Source organism: Marmota monax, unplaced genomic scaffold (assembly GCF_021218885.2).
Source record: "Marmota monax isolate L192 unplaced genomic scaffold, Marmota_monax_Labrador192_F-V1.1 WCK01_AAM20220418_F8-fsc00014, whole genome shotgun sequence".
NCBI classification, from domain to species: domain Eukaryota; kingdom Metazoa; phylum Chordata; class Mammalia; order Rodentia; family Sciuridae; genus Marmota; species Marmota monax.
In genome coordinates, this window is record NW_026695222.1 from 21,346,172 (window position 1) to 21,368,449 (window position 22,278).

Here is a 22,278-nt window from a genome sequence, read left to right on the forward strand (position 1 = left end):
CCAAACTCCCTGGCTAGAAATCTAGCCACTGTATGATAATTCTTCTCACTTCCTTCACTGAGCACATAACAATCCAGATAAAATCTGCATATAAAAGCAACTTCATAAGCCAACACTGAAAGCCAAGAAAAGATCTCTGAGGTATCTCAGAGGGCTATGAAAGCATGCCCACTAATCCTACGTTTTATCATAAATTAAAATAAACTATAAGGGCAAGAAATCAGCTTCAACAAACATATGACTCAACAGAGTAAGTCAAGAGTTATCTAAAGTATAGGAATCTGAAACTCCTGAAGATAAGTGGTAGATAGGATATTCTGAACTCAAGTAGTCCCTGGGTCTCTGTGATTTGTGTGAGGCTCACCTGTGCATCTCTGTACACCATTTCATATTGCTGGATCATCTGCCTGCTGATCTGGCTGCCATGGTACACAATGGCATTCATCTCTGTCCATGTTCGGAACTCCCGCTCCCAGTTAGTAATGGTGGAGAGAGGAGCGATGATGAGAAAAGGGCCATGGATTCCTCTGAGGAATATTTCTGAAAGGAATGTGATGGACTGGATGGTTTTCCCTAGGCCCATCTCATCAGCCAAAATACAGTTTTTTCTGTAGAGGGGAAGAAATACAGGTAATGCATTATCAATATAGTAGAGCTGTTAGAAGTTGGTAAAAACGAAAAAAAAAAAAATAATAATGAAAGCTTCATAAGTATACCTTGATTGGTATGGTCATCAGTGAAGGCTTTTTTTCATTTTATAGAGATGAAACAGGCTTATTTTTTATTATTATTCATACCCTTCCTACTTCCAAAATGGAACTATGCCAACTTGGGAGAAAATACTAAAGTAAGTCTATTAAAATATAAACTAAAAAAAATTACTAAATATTAAAATAATATCGAGGAAAAAATGCTTCAAACCTAAGCCAGTTTTTGTAATTGAAAAACTTCCTAGAAGCCAAGATAAAAATAAAAAGATGATAAGTTATGTGGTTCTCATCATTTATCATTTGTTTGTTATCAAAGGACAACATTTGAGGGGCTGGGGTTGTAGCTCAGTGGTAGAGCGCTAGCCTAGCACATGCGAGGCACTGGGTTTGATTCTCAGCACTGCATATAAATAAAATATAATAAAGGTCCATTAACAACCAAAAAAATATTAACGAAAAAAAAGGATGTTTTAAACCATGTGATAAATTTCTTAAGAGTAAAAATGTTGGTTTCTTCTAGTGATCCAGAATCACAGACTGCATACCAGAGCTATGGACCTGGAAGGGGTATGTCCATCATCTGGTCTCACTCCCTCACTGTTCAGATGGGCAACCCAAGGCCTGGATGGGTGAATTATGCTCTGGGTCACACCTTTAGTAAGTGGCAGAGACTGACTATGCTAGAACATAGGTGTCCAGAATCCTATGTAGATGGGTTTTGCATAACAACACAATCTTAAAAATCACTATTATGGGGTATAATCTAGAATATTAAGAAAATCTCAACCCACCTTTCTGAAATTTCATCTGGTTGAACCAGATAATGACAAGAACTAGAACACTAAAAATTCAAAATGGACTGCTATAGCACATAAGTCCAGAACATATATGGCTCACAATTTAAGTCCAAAAGTGGGGGCTATATTTCAGATCCATTCTCTTTTAGAGCCTTTTGTTGGGGGTGAGGGAGACTAAAGACTTAGAGACAGAAAACAGTTTTAAAAAATATTCAGTATTTTGTTTCATCTAGGTTGACCCCCACCACTCTCTTGCTTCCAGTAAGGCACAAAGTCAGGGATGTCTAAACATCATTTCTCCCCCCACCTTTTTTTTTGTACTGAGGATTAAACCCAGTGGTGCTTAAACACTGAGCCACATGCCCAGCCCTTTGAGACAGGATCTCACTGAGTTGCTTAGGGCCTCGCTAAATTGCTGACATTAAACTTGTGATCCTCCTGCCTCAGTCTCCCTAGCTGCTGGGACGGTAGGCATGTCTTCCATGCCTGGCCTTATTTCTCCTTTTGGCTGAAGAAACACCTAAAATAAAAGCAAAATCAGCCTTGAACAATTCTAAATGGAGGCTATGCTGCTCACTCACCACTCTGCTACTGCCAGTTTTTGAGGCGAAGGCAACAGTTTACCTCCAGATACAGATATCTGGGTAGGTTTTGGCCTTACCTGTTATACCAATTAAAAAGAAGCCAGTTCATTCCCTCCAGCTGGTATTCCCGAAGTTGGTTACTGTTCTTATATTCGCGAGATTTCTCAAGTTTCTGCCAGGAGTCTGAAGCAGGCCGTTCCTAAGGAAGAAGCGCGAAGTACAGTACAAAGAAAAGGATGTTAGGAGCATAAAACAATCACTGGCAAGGTGGTAAACCTCAAATACTGTCCAAAGGCTGGTTTCAAACTATAATTGTAATTTTCTGAGTAATGAGCACTCTTATATTTTTTAATTTTAACAGATTAAAAATACTTCTATAAAATTTACAAGTAATTAAGAAGAGAAACAGACACTCCTAAAACTTGATAAGTGTCATATGGCTTAGACATATGATAGGATGCCATCTTCTTCTATACTTTAATTTCCCTGCAAGCTAATATTAGGGTTTTTTTTTTTTCAGTTTCTATTTAAAAATTTGTTTCTATTAATTCTTTTTTACATCATTTTTAATTTTTAATTTTAATTTGTTATATATGACAACAAAATGCATTACAATTCATATTACACTTATAGAGCACAATTTCTCATATCTCTGGTTGTACACCAAGTAGAGTCACATCCTTCGTGTCTTCACACATGTACTTAGGGTAATAATGACCATCGGCATTTGTTTTTTTGGGATTGGCTAATTTCACTGAGCATTATATTCTCCAGCTCCATCCATTTGTCTGCAAATGCCATGATTTTATTCTCTTTTAATGCTGAATAATATTCCATTGTGCATATATACCACATTTTCTTTATCTATTCATCTACTGAAGGGCATCTAGGTTGGTTCCACAGTTTACTGTGAATTGTGCTGCTATAATCATTGATGCGGCGGTGTCCCTGTAGTATGCTATTTTTAAGTCCTCTGGGTATAGACCGAGGAGTGGGACAGCTGGGTCAAATGGTGGTTCCATTCCCAGTTTCTCAAGAATTCTCCATACTGCTTTCTATATTGGCTGCACCAATTTGCAGTCCCACCAGCAATGTATGAGTGTGCCTTTCCTCCCACATCCTTGCCAACACTTTTTGTTGTTTGCATTCTTAATAGCTGCCATTCTGACTGGAGTGAGATGAAATTTTAGTTTTGACTTGCATTTCTCTAATTGCTAGAGATGTTGAACATTTTTTCATATATTTGTTGATTGACTGTATATCTTCTTCTGAGAAGTGTCTGTTCACTTCCTTGGCCCACTTGTTGATTGGGTTATTTGTTTTTTTTGGTGTTAAGATTTTTGAGTTCTTTATATATTCTAGAGATTAGTACTCTGACATACATGTGGTAAGAATTTGTTCCCAAAACGTAGGCTCTCTATTCACCTCACTGATTGTTTCTTTTGCTGAGAAGTGAAGCTTTTTAGTTTGAATCCATCCCATTTATTGATTCTTGGTTTTAATTCTTGTGCTATAGGAGTCTTATTAAGGAAGCTGTGGCCTAATCTGACATGATGGAGATTTGGGCCTACTTTTTCTTCTAATAGATGCAGTGTCTCTGACTTAATTCCTAGGTCCTTACTTCACTTTTTGAGTTTTGTGCATGGCGAGACATAGGGGTTTAATTTCATTTTGTTGCGTATGAATCTCCAATTTTCCCAGCACCATTTGTTGAAGAGGCTATCTTTTCTCCAATGTACATTTTTGGCACCTTTGTCAAATATAAGATAACTGTAATTAGTCTCTGTGTCCTCTATTCTGTACCATTAGTCTACCAGTCTATTTTGGTGCCAACACCATGCTGTTCTTGCTACTATTGCTCTGTAGTATAGTTTAAGGTCTGGTATAGTGATTCCATTCGCTTCACTCTTCTTGCTAAGAATTGCTTTAGCTATTCTAGGTCTCTTATTTTTCCAGATGAATTTCATGACTGCTTTTTCTATTTCTATAAGGAATATCCTAGGGATTTTGATTGGAATTTGCATTAAATATCTATAGTGCTTTTGGTAGTATGGTTATTTTGACAATATTAATTCTGCCTATCCAAAAACAAGGTAGATCTTTCCATCTTCTAAGGTCTTCTTTAATTTCTTTCTTTAGCGTGCTGTAGTTTTCATTGTAGAAGTCTTTTATCTCTTTCGTTGATTCAAGTACTTTATTTTTATTCTGTTAATTCTTTGTACCAGGAAATGGCACTTTGTGTATCAGCTCAGCAAAGTACAGTGGGTCAAATATTGTGTTGGTTAGTTTCTAAAGTTAGCACATACGGCAAAAAAAAAAAAAAAAAAAAAAAAATCAATCAAATTCCTTACATTCCCCTTAAACAAAATAGAGGCAGCCTTAGTACTTTATTTTTCCTATAAAACAATGGTTTCTAAAAATAATCTTATCTTTTCTATATTGATACGAGATGCTACATTATATATTAGGTTCCAAGATAGTCATGGAGTTGAATCACGATTCTTCATTTCCATTGGCTTGAGTATCACATTCTTTGATTATTCTAGTTATATATCTGATGGGGAATTATTTTCCAAAAACATCTTTGCTATTTTTACTATGCTGTATAATTTTAGAATCAATTTGTCAAGTTCTCTTAAACTCCAGTTGGAATCTCATTTAGAATTACAATGAACTTATTAATTTGGAGAAAATTTAAATCTTTATGTATTGAGCTTTCTAGCCACAAATCTCATTTATTTTTTCTTAGATAGTCATAGTTTGCTTATAGGCAAAATGAGCTCCCAAAATGAGACTTTAAGATCTTAAAAATAAAAAATTCTTAGTATGCCTAAATGTATAAATGAGAATATTGAGACTATAATTTTTCCATATAATAACTTCAGTCTTTGATGGCTCACCTTTGGATTACTATAATCAAATTTTCACTTGATATGCTATTAACTAAAACCAAGCCACTTACCGATGAAATTTAAAAAAAAGAAAAAAAAATCCTCAATTATTTCATTCATGTTTGGAATTAAGTCTAAGCTATCCATGGCCTTTTAGAAAAGTATGTGATAACTATATTCTGGTGTGGTTAGACTTTGAAATGGGACTCTGCAGAACATTACCAACACATAGTTATAGGTGTTTTGAGAAACAAAGGGGGAAAACACATTATGCCAGTCTTTAAAAAACAAAAACAAAAACAAAAACCCAAAACCCCACAACTCTTAAAGCAAAAGCTTCTGAGTGAAGATATTCCTATAAGTTCTTATGCTCTGTTCCCTTAAAGAAATAACATTCTTCTTAGCCAATGGGAACTGTTCAGACTTCAGCCTGGATCCCTGAAGCCCAAGCAACCCAGTTCACAGGAGCTTCCTTGCCCTCAGAGACTCAAGTACCTGGCTCTCAGTCCTGTAGCTACCATGACAGAGTTTCACTATGGATTTCTACTTTGCCTTGTAAGTGCTCTTATGTAGAGGTATTACTTTCTGATCTAGTCACTGCTTTGGGTTTTTCGTCTTTTAGGTTTATTTAGATATTGAGTCAAGACTGGTAAGATTACCTGTAAACTTCAAAATCTAGAATTAGATCCCTTAAAAAAAAGTCATTCAGGCAAAGTACCATTTAGAATTTGTCCTATTTGTAACACATAAAAAGATAGCTTTAATTATATCTTTGGTACAATTTAAGTTTAGAATTCTTCAGATGAAATTTCAAAATATACATTTTCAATGAAAACAAGTAAATTAGGGGAAAAAAGGGCAAGTATAAAAGGATACTATAGTTCATTAAGAGCTGGGGAGGACAACAGCCTCACAACTGCAAAGTAAAGGAAAGAAAATGTGAAATCACCACAAATTACCCTTGTATTCATTTTCCTGCCAAATGCACACAGGCTGAGAAACCAAGTGGGAGTCAAGCTGGGAGAACAGGTAAGAATCATGATTACTTCTAGATGATAATAAAGGGTTAGAGTGAACTCGGCTCCCACCCTGCTTAGCTTCTGCATTATGCTGCATATCACAATCATCCTGTGCTGTCCATGTACAAACATTCTTCCATCACATTGAGCTCCTGGTGGGCAGGGGCAGTACCTTGTTTCTTATTATATCTCATAGAAGACACAACCTACAGCAGGTGCTTAATAAATGACTCACAAATTTAATTTAAAATGAACAACAGTATATATAGGAGAAAGTTAAAAGAGAAATTTAATAATCATGTAGACAAACAACATGAAACTATAAGTTTCTAATCGCAATTCTGCATCTTAAAATGCCTCTTTACACCTTTCATATAGCAGAAAAACCTAAAACAAAACACTGCTCCTGAATGGATTCTAATAGGGATCTAAGTTCAATGCTGAGGTCTAGTCTTCTGAGTCTCGAGTTCCAGTAATGTAAAAGCAACAAATAACACTAATAAGGAACCAGTATGAGATTTTCATATGAAAATAGTGATTTTTTTTTAAACAAAAACTGATCATTTCAGTTTACAATCTTATGTTTAACAACAATTCTCTTTCCTAATTATCTTAACAAGACTTTGATTCCAATCCTTCCCCCTTTTAATGATTGATACTCTAAATACACAAATACTCCAGAATCAAGAAAACATACCAACTGAATAAACCTATATCAAAACACTATGTTCTCTCTGTGAGGCCCCAGGGATCTACAGATAAAGACTATTCTTCCTATTAAGAATATTCCAGTTGAGTAAAGGAAAAGGATAAAACAAAGAAAAGAGATCACTGAGGAATCATGAGATAACAAGAATTAAGAAAGACAGTATCTGCTGAGCTGCTTCTGCATGCCAGGTATTTGTTATATTTTCCATCTTCCTGACTGCATATGTCAGCTACACACCAAGAAATCTAAGCTATGTCCAAGCTTCTTAAATGTCACACACAAGAAAATAGAGCTGCAGGCTGATTTAGGCAGGGAAATAAACACCCTAAACTGCAGGATCATCAGGGGGAATGACAAAGGTAAGATGCCACAGAAATGGCTTAGGAGCACAGCTTCACAACCACATAAAATTACTTGTTATCAGAGGTACCAGACAGAAATATAGATACATTACCACATGTTTAATTTCAGGGAGAATTTGAAGAGACTCAAATTCTTTAACTTTTGCAGGATCCACATCTTCCTCCAGCTCCCAAGTGCTTTCTTCATACGGCAGGGAGCACCACTTCACCAGGTAATGTGTCACCTCCTGATAGGAAGCAGGAGAAAAACTTAGGGTTCTTCCTACTAGATTAAAGGAGTCAATCACACTTTGCCACCCTTCATGATGACACATGAATAAAATAAGACAGAAGCCACATGTTTTAATAAGTGACATACATAGAAGGAAGGGATGATGCTTTAGGAGAGGCAAATGGCAACACACCCACCTCCCCTGTCTCTGCATCCTTGGTGTGAGCCACTTCCAAGATGCGATCCACTTCTACATAATCTGGATTGAACAAGTCTTCATCAGGCTAACAAACAGAGAACAATTAAGAGATGCATTTTCCTTCTTTCACATCTAAAATCTAGAATTTTTAAGTGGTCCTTACCATAGACTCTATTAGAATCATACACAGAAAGGGTTTGCTTGAGAATAAAGTCATTTCACAGCTATTTCTTCACTGTCCCCAAATCTTACATGTCATGACTACATTTAAAGGATCCAACCACTGTACAGGCTGTGCCATGGCCAGATGAGACTTTCCTGTTAGTCACTACAGCTAGATGCAAAAATCACCACTAGGTTCTCCTTTTTTTTTTTTTTTTTTAAATTGCTTCTTGTTCCCTTGGCAGCTTGGAATTATACCTTCTTTTTCTTTTTAGTAACAGCAGCTAACATCAGAAGGAGTATGAAAGGAGTTTTCTGGGTACTGATAAAGTTCTATATCCAGATTTAGGTGGTAGTTACGTTAGTGTGCTTATTTTGTAAAAATTCAAAACCATTTAGAATTGGTTTACTCATCTTTATACATATTAAGCCTCAAAAAAGTTCAGTTACAAATCAATAATATGCAATATTCAAGGATATTTAATGTGGATCCAGAGTAATGCTAAGTGTTTTCATTTAAACCTCAAAACTACCTCATGGAGTAGAAGTTTAATTACTTTCTGGATAAAGAAACTGACTGACAGAGGGTAAGTATTGTGACCAAGGTCAAAGAGCTGTGTGAAATAAATGGTCACAGAGCTTTCTCTTACTGAGAAACCCTCCTGCTGGACTGCTGGAACATTCTTACTGCCTCTTTGGATGGAAGACACGTTAGAGACTATCCACTTTCATTGTCTAATCAATGCAGGAATACTTTCTACAGAATCCTGTCAAATCCACACTCAAATTCAATTGTTCCCGTAAGAAATTTACTATCCTTGCCAAGACGAATCCTTTGCCAAAACAGCTTTACTTCTACATGCTTAATAGTAGAATCACAATCTTTATCACTATTTATGAAATTATAGCCTAACTTCCTAGCTCCTAACTGCTGCTTATTGGTATGAAATGCTTCCTTTACAGCAGTGGTAAGTAACCTGATTCTATCCTAAGTTGGCTTTTCAACAGTCTCCTCCCTACCTGGTTTAAACAAACAAACACCAATTTGTTCAACAGTTCTTCATGTGCTATATTTCTGGATCTCTAGTATAAGCATTTCTATAAACACTGACATTTATTATGTATAACAGCCAAGATATGGAAATATTCTTAAGTGTTTGTATCCACAGATCAATGATTAAAGAAAGTGTGGTCTATATATATATGCACAATAGAATACTATTCAGACTTAAAAAAAAGATTATGCCATTTACAACAACATGGATGAATATGGAGGATACTATGCTACTTGAAATAAGCCAGTGAGAAAGTCAAATACTGCATGATTTCATCTGTATATGGAATATAAAATAACGTGATGAACTCATAGAAACAGAGAACAGAATGGTGGATGCCATGGGCAGAGGGAAGGGGTAAGTGGGGTGATGTTGGTCAAAGGGTACAAATTTCAGTTATGTAAAGAAATATTTTGGAGATCCAATATATAACATAGTGACAACAGTTAAAAATACTACATTGTATACTTGAAATTTGCCAAGAGATACATCTTAAGTGTTCTCACCAAAAAAAGAAAAAAAAAAAAAAAGATAAGCAGGTGGGCAGACAGGCAATGAGGTAAGAGACAAGATATGCAAGCATGGTGATTATCTCACAATGTATGTTTATCAAAGCATCAAGTTGTATACCTTAAATATACAAAATTTTTTGTCAGTTATAGCTCAATAAAGTTGAAAAACAATAGCACTGTGTCACTTAACTGTAGGTATTCTGTAAAGCTGATACTATTAGGAGTCCTATTTCACACATGAGGATAAGTTTGAAGGGGATTATGCACATGACATAAGTTCACCCAGCTTGTGAGAGATTTAATGAGCACATGCGTGCACACGTGTGTGTGTGTGTGTGTGTGTGTGTGCATGTGCGAAAAAGAGACAGAGAGAGTTGTGAGAGAAGCCCCAGCAGTTTGACTCTAGAACCTAGGTGCAGACTATCCTGCAGTCCACTTCCCACCTTTGCTCTCACTAAGCTATGGTCATGACCCCAACCACCACTAAAGTTTTCCTGAGTTGCCCTTATGTTTTGCAAAGTCCTTCACCAAAGTCCTGGTACCCTAATGAACCAAGAAATGAAAAAAAAGTGCTGGGATATTGAATCAGAAGCCTCCTACCTCTGTGGCATGTGTGAGCTCACAGTATCTTGAGCTGGGTTTCCCTCACATCTACCTTGGCTACCTCATAAAGCAGCTGGAAATATGGGCATGAAGATATTCTACTCTAAACTCAGTTATTATTTGTATTACAAGAATATTATTTTTCCAAGTTACTAGTAAAAATGTCTACTAGATTAAGATCAAAAACAGTGTTACAGCAACTACTCCCCACTATTACTTATCCTTAATTGCACGATTTGCTCTAATCTTCTCGAAAGTTCTTCCTTCCCACCAAAGTATAAACTCCTGTTACTTTATTTCTAGACAACTTTACAGTTTACTGTCTCTAATCTAGGGAAAATCACTCCCTTCAGAATACATAAGAAAACAGATAACCAAGGCTGTGTAGGCTGTATTCAGGTGTTTGAACTTTGTTTCAAGAAAATGGGGAATGGTGTAGAGCAAACTTTCCTCCCTTACTTGGGTCAGTCAAATAACTACTGAGCACTGACTCCATGTCTAGTCCCAGTGACAGAAATAGGAGGAAGACATGGGCTCTGTGTCTCAGGGCTTAAAATGGAAGAATGGATATCAGGAAAAGGGTACACTTATACACTGTTAGTGGGACCGCAGTATGGAGAGTCTTCAAAAAACTAGGAATGGAACCAGTGATCCCACTCCTCAGTATTTATTCAGTAGAACTAAAATCAACACACTACAGTGATACAGCTACATCAATGTTTATAGCAGTGCAACTCACAATAGCCAAGTTATGGAACCAAACCAGGTGCTGTCAATAGATGAACAGATTAAGAATTTTTCTCAGCCACAGAGAATAATAATATTATGTCATTTACTGGTAAATGGATGGAACTGTCAAATGTTGCACTAAGTGAAATAAGCATCAAATGTTTTCTCTTATATGTGGAAGCTATAGAGAGAAAAATAAGAAATTAAAGAAAAATGGAGGGGATCTCATGAAAATAGAAGGGAGAACAATGGTAAAGAAAGGTAATAGAGATGTAAAAAAGGACGGGAAAGGGGCAGAACTGTGGAATGAATTTATGCTATGTGTATGTATATCACAATGAATTCCACTTTAATGTGTAATCAGAATGCACTGATTAAAAAATAAATTTATAAATGGAAGACCAATAGAGTAGAGGATGACGTGGGGAGAAGGGGAGAGTACTAGGGTTTGAAATGAAACAAATTATGTTATATACATTTATGAATATGTAAAAATGAACCCCACAATTATGTATAACATAATGTACTAATAAAAATAAGTAAATAGAGCTGAGGTTGTGGCTCAGTGATAGAGTGCTTGCCTAGCATGTGTGAGGTGCTCAGTTTGAACCTCAGCACCATATAATAAATAAAATAATTATTTCCATATACAATCAAGATATTAAAAAATAAATAAAAAAGAATGGCTCTTTCAATTATAGTCATCACCTTCTAGTCCCAATTCTCTTTTAGAGGAATAGTACCATGAAAAACTTTTCTCATAGTAGCTTTACAATACACATACAGAGAATGAAATCCACCAAATTATGCTATGTCCATGTATGAATACACTACAGTGAATTTTGCTTATATACTTAATTATAATGTACTACTGAAATACTACTACTACTACTACAACTACTACTACTACTACTACTACTACTAGAAGGGAGATCAGTAGAGTAGATCAAGCAGATCAGAAGGAGAGAGGAGAGGCGAGAAAGGGAAGGTAACAGGGAATGAGATCGACTAAATCATGTTATGTGCATGTATGGATACTGCATAATAAATCCCACTATTATGTACAATTACAATGTACCAATAATAATAAAAACAAACATGGAGAAAGCTAGGGCCAAATTCTAAGGTTAAATAGGAAGGATCGCAAATTGGGATAAGAATGATTACTGACATTACCCTAAAGTAATTTAGCACTTAAGGAAAAATGAACAGGACCTGAACAATGAGTTGAGCAAGAGTGTGGAGCAATTTAATGTGCCTTGATGGCATCTGAGTGCCCTCTTAGGATTTAGTATTGTGACTTTACATTTTTTTTTAATTGCAGATGAACACAACATCTTTATTTATTTCTATGTGGGGCTGAGGATCAAACTGAGTGCCTCATGTGTGTGAGGAAGGTGCTCTATCTCTGAGTCGCAGCCCCAGCCACGTGACTTTACATTTTTAAGAATAATTTTTATTATTTCTTTTCTTCAAAAGTTATCTATATAAAAGTGAAAATTACATATTAAAAAAAAGAAGAAAATTACCATGATCCCATCAGCCAGAAAAAATGATGCTAATTTTTATGAATATATTCAACACATTTTCTATTTCCTATACATTACTATAGTGCTTCTATTTTCCTGCACACCCAAAATGGCATTTACACATTTACTGTAGAAACCTGACATTTCCCACTCGTAACAGTTTACAACACTAAGTATATTTCCACATCACTAGTATTTTTCCTTCAATATTACTTTTACTAGACATTCTATTAGGATGCATGAATTAACAAAAGCCTATTATCTAACATTTTGTTTGTTTTCAAATTTTCACCAATATAAACAACTCTTTATCATAACTAAAACTTTGTGCAAAGATTTAAGAATTTCCTTAAAATAAGTGACAGAATTACAATTTCTGGGACAAAGGCTATCCAGATTTTGGGATACCTGAGGCCTCTTGCCATAACACTCTTCTAATAGCATTTATGCTCCTATCCAGGCAGTGTCCCTTACAACCTTAAATGTCTCTTAAAACCTCCAAACATTTGATAAGCAAAAACTAGATCTCCGGGCTGGGGTTGTGGCTCAGTGGTAGAGCGCTCGCCTCGAGTGTGGGAGGCCCTGGGTTCAATCCTCAGCACCACATAAAATAAATAAATAAGTGAAGTAAAGGTATAAAAAAAAAAAAGATAAACTTTAAAAAAAAAAAAAAAAAAAAACTAGATCTCCATTTTAATCTGCCTTTGATTACAGTTGAAACGTGCTATATCTTTCTATGTGTAATGACCAATTTTTCCTTCTTTCTGAATTCCCTGCTAATTTGTTCACTTTTCCCATTTGAAGTTTTGTATTATTCCCGTTGAGTGATAAGAATTTCTTTCATTAAAGCTATTTGTCATATGTATATAATATATGTGTGTGTGTGTGTCTGTGTATGCATGCACATAAATATAAATAGGAAAGCTCTCCTATTGGAGGTGAAGAATGTATGCCATGTAAGTATGTGCATTTATATAATTAGGAAAAACATACATGTACATAATATAAATCCATATTTCCTAATTATTTACTCAAGATATCATTAGGCATTAATTTAATAGGCATTAATTTAATTTTAATTAATAGATTTAATATTCAAAACCATCAGTCCTTTCTCTTGTTAAGATTTAGAAACTCTTAAGTTTATATAAATATAGTTATTTACTTTCTAAGAATTATGGCTTGGTTTTTGTTTTTGCATTCAAACTTTAAGTCTTTTTGGAATGCCCTTTTTATGGTGATAAGGCAGGGATGAAAAATTGTGTGAATATCCCTTTAACTCTATTTATTGGTATTCAGAGCAAAATGCATGTCCTTATGAGTTGTCAGTTTATAAACTTTGATCCTCATATCTTGGTAGGTGATTGTTTTTTTGGCTTAAATCTAGTCTAGTTTTGCTGCAAACCAGCACACACTCATCAATTTGACCAGAGAAACAACAGACTTCAACTTGGACTTAGAAACTTAAACCCAGTATTTACTGCTACAGCAAAAGCAGCAGTCAAATGAATCAGTAAATATTTCTTTACCTCTGTAAAAATGTGCTTCATCTGGGCTTGTTTATTCCTAAATCGCTTGATCTTCTGTGCAATGCGAGGATCCTTTTCCAGCTCTTCCATTGTGGCCCATTTACAATGTAAGTAGGAACTATCCAAAAACATACAAATTATGAGACAAGCACATAGTTAGCAAAAGATAAGCTTTAAGGTTTCAATAATCAGGGTGACTATCTTTCTCAAAAGCAGCAGGGTGGTCTGTTGCAAAGCTGCTAGAAACTATGTTTAGAAAGGCCTTGCCCTGAAGGGCAAGAACAGAAAACCATACACAATAGAGTAATTCCAAATAATCTCTCTCACTGTGGCTTCTATAGAAATTGGCTCAGAGCAGGAGCAGCAGATATAGTCAAGCTATCAAATACACATTAGTGGACAGGGAGCTGAGAGGAGAAAAATGGAAGACAGAAAAATATTATATTCTATAGGACAGTGGTTTCCCACCCTGGGTACATGTGAGAATTTCTCAGAAACTTTTTTAAAAAATATCAATCTCTGGGGCCCACTCTGACTCTGAATCAACTTGTCCTGGGTAGAGTAAGGGCTTCAGGATTATTAAAAAGCCCTTCAATTGATCCTACTGCCGCCAAAGTTGAGCATTTTTCAACTCAAGGTAAACTTAAGTGAGCCAAGATCTGTGGGTTATGCCTTAGGGGCCAAATTACTAAAAATATAAGATACTAAAGAATCAAGAAAAAGGAGGGTTTATTTATGTAAAATCCAAATACATATAACACACTAAGTAGACGTACAAATTTCTATACTTAACGTAGAACAGCTCTAGGTCGAATGGGGGTTCTCCTGGGTGAACCTGTAACCAACAGCAAGCAGTTAGCCCAGATCCTAGGCAGTTCATCCACTTATGTCAAAAGAAAACACATAAATAACACTTCTGCCCAGTTTTAGTAAACATTTCGTGAGGATATTTTCATTTTCCTAGGCTATTTCCTGACAAGCTATTGTTCAGGTTTTCCAAAGACCAAACACATCCCTAGCAGTTAAAACAACAACACTTTCCAGGGTTCAGGCTTAATAACATTCACCTGATAAACTTAAGCTGGCCCAGGGCTCTGAAAAATGTTAGGACCAGAGCCTGGTGCAGAAGTGACCTGCATCCTAGTCTCCATCTGAAACAGTGGTAAGGGAGTTTACTTTCTTCAACACTGGAAGTAAAGATCAATCTATGCTCTCACTGGCATCAATATACTCTCTCACTTAGATTTTCTTTAGGGGATTCCTACAATGGCCCTGAGATGCTTAAGGAAAAAATCCCATTATATTTCCATTAAGATTATTTTTCTGTCTCTTCTTTATGGTCTCTGATGATTATAAACTACATATAAAAAATACCTTTGCTAGGTTCATACTGGAGAACATTATCAATTTGACCTATTCTAGATATTTAATACTTTTATGTCCTAAAATCCTCCATGGGGGTAAAAGTAAGTGTTGACCAGCCACACAATACTCTTGCCAAGCTCTTACTCCAGCTAAGATGATCATTCTAGGTTCTATAGTCAAATATCTCTTCACAAAGGGTGTAATGTATTCTAGTGACATAAAAACTAGAAACATGAATCACCAACCTCCTGGACAGTCTTAGATGCCAGGATCTTCTCAATGATGTTTGCATCATCTTCTGGAGGCTCCTGGAGACAGAGATTAAAAAGAAAATACGTTATGGGACCCAAAGTCCAAGAGAATAACTCTCTAAGATGCATTAGTTATGCATCCCTTATATGAAATTCTTGGGACCAGAAGTGCTTCAGATTTCACAGCTTGTCAGATTTTGGAGTGTTTGTATTCACTACCAGTTGAGTATCGTTAATCCAAAAATCTAAATTTTAAAAAACTTCTTGAGCATCATGTTGGTGGTCAAAATTGTGCTCAGATTTTAGACTATTTTGTATTTGGGATTTTTGGACTAGGGATGCTCAATCTGTACTAAAACAGGGACTACTTCATTCAAAAATCCTCCTTTGAATACTGAAGCCCCCCCTCCCATCAACCCACAGAGTGACTAAAAGATGGCAAACATTTTGATAAGCTAGAATTCAAAGAGGTATGTTTTAACCTCTGGGCACTACTCTATTGCAGAGCAGAGAAGCCACTCTACTTTTCAGATTCAATTTGAGATCTGCCTTTAGCATCACTAAAATTGATCCTGGGACATCCCTTCTCTTCAAAGCTTCTTAGATGCTGCTGCATAAAATTTTCAAAAATCTATAGCAGAAAAGAGTCTGGAGGCTTTAGAATCAGAAGGTTCCAAATTCTAATACCTACCCCAGCTATTGACTTTGAGCAAGCCAACTGATATCACTTAGTTACCAAATAGTAGTAGAAAAAATATCTCACTGGGTTACAGGGATGATAAATGGTATATGAAAATATACTTTGAATAGTAGCACTATGCAAAAAGAAGGCATAACAATGCTCTATTACACTGTACACCTTTTCCTCTCTGTACCTGAAAATGGCTTGGTGTTTCACTGACAATCCTTTAACTGCAAATCCCAAATGAAAACAAACTCTTCTTTCCTACTCTGGAAACATAAACTTTCTAGGCTCCTATTTCTATGAAATATCTTTCTACAGAGTATGTATATATTTATTTATTTGCAGTACTGTGAATTGAACCCAGGGGCTCTCTACCACTGAGCTCCATCACATGTCCTTTTTAAAACTTTTTGACACAGAGTCTCCAAGTTGCTGAATTTGTCTTGAACTAATGATTCTCTTGCTTCAGTCATAAATTGCTGGAATTACAGGTGTGTGACACTAATCTGGCTCTACAGACTATTTATGATAAAACAAAATCAGGAGCAAAAATGACAAACTTAAAAAGAATGCACTGAATCAGAAAGTCTTATGTTTAATATTCTTTTGAGATTTTGGTAGATTCTATGTACTATGACCTTTCCCACTATTACAATATGAGACTTTAAACAGTGATGAAAAGAACACTAACCATAACAATCCCAATTCACTAATATAGTGAAAATTCACTATTCTAGGTTCCTGGTTGGAATATTCCAGAAAGATGATTTGTGCTGCATATCACCTTCAGTCTACTCATTCCAAGGTTCAACCATCCTAAAGCCATGCCATTATCAAAAAACATTTTAGGGGCTGGGGGGATATGGCTCAAGCGGTAGCGCGCTCGCCTGGCATGCGTGCGGCCTGGGTCTCTCTTAAAACAAACAAACAAACAAACAAACAAAAAAACATTTTAGCTCTTAAGATCCTAAATAAAGGTTGTGGCCCAATGGTCGAGTGCTTGCCTAGTCCAGGTGAGGCCCTGAGTTTGATCCTCAGCACCACATAAAAATAATTAAGTAAAATAAAAGGTATTGTGTCCAACTGCAGCTAAAAAATAAATTAAAAAAAAAAAAGATCCTAAATTAAGTTTTCCTGAGAAAAGTGATAATAGTTAAGAAGGGGGAGAAGGAAGGAGATATGGCAGCAAAGAATTATGGAAATCAGTAAGCAGGCAAGGCAGATGCTTTCAAAGTTTACAAATATTTACTACACTCCTCCAGACACATGTTAATCATGCTAGGTGCCATGACAAAGTTAATCCAAAATGACGAAACTTGTTTCTTGCTGCTCATCAAGAAGGCAACTGAACTGTAATTGCAAAAGAAGGGATTGGAATACAGACTAAGCTTCTGTTTTTCTGCTTAGGTATTTGTTCTGCTTGACCCTGAGCACAGGTGAGGAAAGGAGGGGCCGTTTACTGCTCATTGCCTATTTTGACCCTTTACAATATAAACTTCTGAAGGCAGGGATCCTTATTTGTTTGATTCACTGATGCAAAAATGGGTAGTCAGTAGTTATTTGTTGAATGCTAAGAAATAAGGAAGAGAGATAGAAGGAAATATAGTGAGGAAATAAAACTATCAAACTCTCTGGGGCCACAGATGAGATGACTATTATTCTTGATCTATGTCACTTAATTAAAAAGTAAATCTCTATACGCTCAGACATGCAATGTTTGATGGTAATTACATAGGGCCAAAATTAGGTGTACTTTCATGAGTGGCAAGAATACTATCACAGCCCATACAGCCAAAAAAAAGTTAGGCTGTTCCAAGGGGATAGTCAGTAAAGGAACAAGTGCTTAGTTCAGAGAAATTAGGATAATGAGCTAATTCCTTCTCAACTTCTTATTCATTTCCTTTCTAAATTTCCACTCCATGCTTTTTATTAGGTACTTTTTATGGCTGTGCAGCAGTTTTACAGAAAAAAAAAAGAGACTACACACACACATACAAAAGTCTTCATCAAGGAACTATTAAAGATAATGCTGAGTTACTAAGGTTTCACCATGTATAAATCTCAAGTGTGCATCCTGATTAATTTCAACATATACACACACTAATATAACTAGCATCCAGACCAAGTTATAGAACATTTCTAATATTCTGGAAAATGCTGTGACCTATTGGAAGAAACTATGAGACTTCTACCATTATAGATTCACTCTGCCTATTATGAGACTTTATATAGATGAAATAATATAGTCTGCTATTCATTCTTTCTTAATATTGTTCAAGTGTTTTGTTATAAATACACCACTATTATCTATTCTACTATCAAAGAATATTGGGTTGCTTCTAATTTTTGTATTATGCATAAAGTTCATAAGAATTGTATGTCTCTTGGAGGAAAAATATACTCATTTATCCTGGCTATAGACCCAAGAGTAGAGTTATGAAGTAGGTATATATTTATTTTAATAGATATTGCCAAAATTTTCCCAAAGTGATTTTAACAATTTTTTAAACAGTTTTAAAAAAATATTTATTTCTTTAGTTTTTAGGTGGACACAGTATCTTTATTTCACATTTATGTGGTGCTGAGAATCGAACCCAGTGCCTCACGCACGCAAGGCGAGCATGCTACCACTTGAGCCACATCCCCAGCCCAGATTTTAACAATTTTTATATCCATAAGAAACATTTGGAAGTTCCTGCTGAAGTCAATCTTTAACATGTCAGCCATTCTAGTGGATATGTAGTATTGTCTCTTTAATTCACACTTCCCTGGTAACTGAGGATGCTGAGCACCTTGTCATATAATTATTAGCCACTGGGCATCCTCTTTTGTGAACCTCCTATCCAAGCTATTTGCCTACTTTATAGATTGTCATTTTTATTTATTTACAGTTTTTAAAATAGAGTCCTCTGTCAGATATATAGATTACAAACATTCTAGCAGTTTATGGTTTACCTTTTCAAACTCTTAATGTTGTCCTGACAAAAAGAAGTTTTACATAATCTACTTTATCAATCTTTTGTCTTATGAGTAGTATTTTTTGTGTCCAGCTTAATAAATCTTTTTTGGTACCAAGGCCACTATGCCACATATATAATTTCAAATTTTCTAGTAGTCACATTAAAAAAGTAGAAACAAACAGGTGCAACTGACTTGAACAATATATTAAAACCAATACATCCAAAATATCATTTCAACATGTAATCAATACAATAATTAAGGAAATACTTTTAATTCTTTTTCTCCTACTACACCTTCAAAATATAACGTATACTTCACACCTATAGTACACTTCAATTTGATCAGCCACATTTCAGGTGCTCAATAGCCACACATGGCTAGTACTGTCTAATATAGCTCTTTTTTGTTTCATTAGTCAATTTGTTGTTTCTTACAGCAATGCTACCCTGTCCTTATTCCCTTTCTTCTTCTTTTTCTCTTTTGGAACTGGGAATTTAACCCAGGGGCATTTTATCACTAAGCCACATATCCATTTTTCTCTCTTTTTTCTTTTAAATTTTCAGACAATTTTTCTCACGAAGTTGCTGAGGTCCTCACTAAGTTGCTGAAGCTGGCCTCAAATTGTAATCCTCCTGTCTCAGCCTCCTGCGTGTCTGGGATTATAGGCATATGCCTGGCTGTCTTTATTCTTGTAGCTCGTTTACAAAGTCTTATTTAAAGTATATCTTACAACTTAGTTGTTATTTTCAAGATCACCTTAGGGTAGTCTAGGTCTTCAGCATTTCTAAAGACACTTTCACCCACAAAACTGCCACACACACATACACACACACCCTTGTTTAGATCTCTAATTTCTCTCAGCATGATGTTTTAGTATACAGGGCTTGCATGCCTTTTGAGTCATTCCAGGGTATCTAATACTTGATGCTATTACAAATGGAATTTTATAACTATCCTTTCCTGATTTCATACTGCTAGTATACAGAAAAGGTGTGTGTGTGTGTGTGTGTATTATCTTTATATATTATAAACAACTTGGCTAAGTCCACATTAATTGTAGTGGTTTATAGATTCTGTTAAAATTTCCTTAAACACAGTCATGTACTTTCAAATAATGACAGTTTTATCTTCCTTTCTAATCTATAAACAACTTATTTCTTATTTTTCCTTATTGTCATGGTCATGTCGTCCAGTATATTTCTACTAAATATAAGTGATGATGGTGGAATCTTTTCTTATTTCCAAATTCAAATTCTCAAATTTTTCCAATGGCTTTTAGGATTTTTTTTTTTTAGTCTCTGATTTCTATGGTGCAAGACATGCCTAAGTGCAGTTTTTGTTTTGTTTTGTTTTGTTTTTTTCCCTATGCAGGGGTTACCTTATATTAAGTGTATGGGTTGGTATCTTTTTATTTGGAAGCACAACTTTTCATTTCTTTGGATGTACATGATGCAGAATCACACCATTCATGCAACCATACATGCACATAGGGTGATAATGTCCATCTCATTCCATCATCTTTCCCACCTCCATACCTCCTCCCCTGCCCTCACTCCCCTCTGCCCAATCCAAAGTTCCTACATTCTTTCCTTAACCCCCCTCCCTTCCATTAGGGATCAGTATCCACTTATCAGAGAAAACATTTGGCCTTGGGATTTTTAGGATTGGCTTACTTCATTTAACATGATAGTCTTCATTGGATGGAAATGCCATAATTTCATTTTTCTTTAAGGCTGAATAATATTAAATATTTTTTTCTATCTATTCATCTATTAAAGAGTAGGTGGTTGGTTCCACAGTTTAACTATTGTGAACTGAGCTGCTATACACACAGTAGTATGCTGATTTTAAGTCCTTTGGGTATAGACTGAGGAGTGGGATAGCTGGTTCCATTCCAATTTTTCTAAGAAATCTCCACACTGCTTTCTATAGTGGTTGCACAAATTTGTAGTCCCACCAGTATGAATCAATGTACCTTTCCCCCCACATCCTCACCAACACTATTTTTGCTTGTATTCTTAATAATTGCCACTCTGACTGGAGTGAGAAGAAACCCTAGAGTAGTTTTGATTTGCATTTTTTTAATTGCTAGAGATGTTGAACACTTTTTTCATATTTGTTTATTGGTTGTATATCTTCTTCTGGGAAGTGTATGCTCAGTTCCTTAGCCCATTTATTGATTGGGTTATTTGTTTGTTTGCATTTTTTTTTTTTTTTGGTGATAAGTGTTTTGAGTTCCTCATATATCCTGGAGATTAGTGCTCTATCTGATGTGCGTTCTTCCGTTCTATAGGCTCTCTCTTCACGTTATTGATTATTTACTTTGCTGTGAAAAAGCTTTTCAGTTTAAAGCCATACCATTTATTCTTTTTTAAAAAATGTTTTTATTTGTTCTACTTAGTTGTATATGACAACAGAATGTATTTCATTTCATCATATACAAATGGAGCACAACATTTCAATTCTCTGATTGTATACCATGTAGAGACGCACCATTTGTGCAATCATACACATACCTAGGGAAATGATGTCTATCTCATTCCACCATCTTTTCTACCCCATAACCCTTCCCTACCCTACTCTTTGACCAATCCAAAGCTCCTCCATTCTTCCCAGCCCTCACCCCCACCCCGATCATAGATCAGCATCCACTAATCAGAGAAAACATTTGGCCTTTGGTTTTTGGGGATAGGCTTGTTTTGCTTAGCATGATATCCTCTAACTCCATCCATTTACCTGCAAATGCCATAGTTTTATTCTCTTTTAATGCTGACTAATATTCCATTGTGTATGCATACCACATTTATCTTTATCCATTTATCTACTGAAGGGCATCTAGGTTGTTTCCACGGTTTAGCTATTGTGAATTGTGCTGCTACGAACATTGATGTGGCTGCGTTACTGTAGTATGCTGATTTTAAGTCCTTTGGGTATAGACTGAGGAGTGGGATAGCTGGGTCAAATGGTGGTTCCATTCCAAGTTTTCTAAGTAATCACCTTAATGCTTTCCAGAGTGGTTGTACCAATTTGCAGTCCCACCAACAATGTATGAGTGTGCCTTTTCCCCTACATCCACACCAACATTTATTGTTGTCTGTATTCTTGATAACTGCCATTCTGACTGGTGTGAGATGAAATCTTAGAATAGTTTTGAGCTGCATTTCTCCCTTCTGAGAAGTGTCTGTTCAGCTCCTTAGCTCATTTATCGATAGGGTTATTTTTTTGTTGTTGTTGTTTTTCTTTTCGGTGTTAGGTTTTTTTGAGTTCTTTATATATCCTGGAGATTAGTGCTCTATTTGATGTGTATGGCAAAAATTTGCTCACAAAATGTAGGCTATCTATTCACCTCACTGATTGTTTCTTTTGCTGAGAAGCTTTTTAGTTTGAGTACATACCATTTATTAACTCTTGATTT

The 22,278-nt window shown here is 35.7% G+C and overlaps 1 protein-coding gene and 1 non-coding gene across 7 annotated transcripts in view; one reads left to right on the forward strand and one right to left on the reverse strand.

The window, feature by feature from the left end:
* Window positions 1-22,278, reverse strand: part of Chd6 (chromodomain helicase DNA binding protein 6) — a 237,637-nt gene that overhangs the window by 78,865 nt on the left and 136,494 nt on the right. For all 6 annotated transcript variants that reach the window (XM_058575574.1, XM_058575572.1, XM_058575575.1 and 3 more), the window contains 7 exons: window positions 15,212-15,274; window positions 14,378-14,436; window positions 13,602-13,719; window positions 7,481-7,567; window positions 7,165-7,299; window positions 2,169-2,290; window positions 365-608 (listed from right to left, as the gene is read on the reverse strand). In XM_058575574.1, the coding sequence (XP_058431557.1) occupies window positions 365-608; window positions 2,169-2,290; window positions 7,165-7,299; window positions 7,481-7,567; window positions 13,602-13,719; window positions 14,378-14,436; window positions 15,212-15,274 (828 nt within the window). The remainder of the gene's footprint in view (window positions 1-364; window positions 609-2,168; window positions 2,291-7,164; window positions 7,300-7,480; window positions 7,568-13,601; window positions 13,720-14,377; window positions 14,437-15,211; window positions 15,275-22,278) is intronic.
* Window positions 12,607-12,679, forward strand: Trnas-cga (transfer RNA serine (anticodon CGA)). The gene has a single exon. It is a non-coding gene; the product is annotated as a tRNA-Ser (tRNA).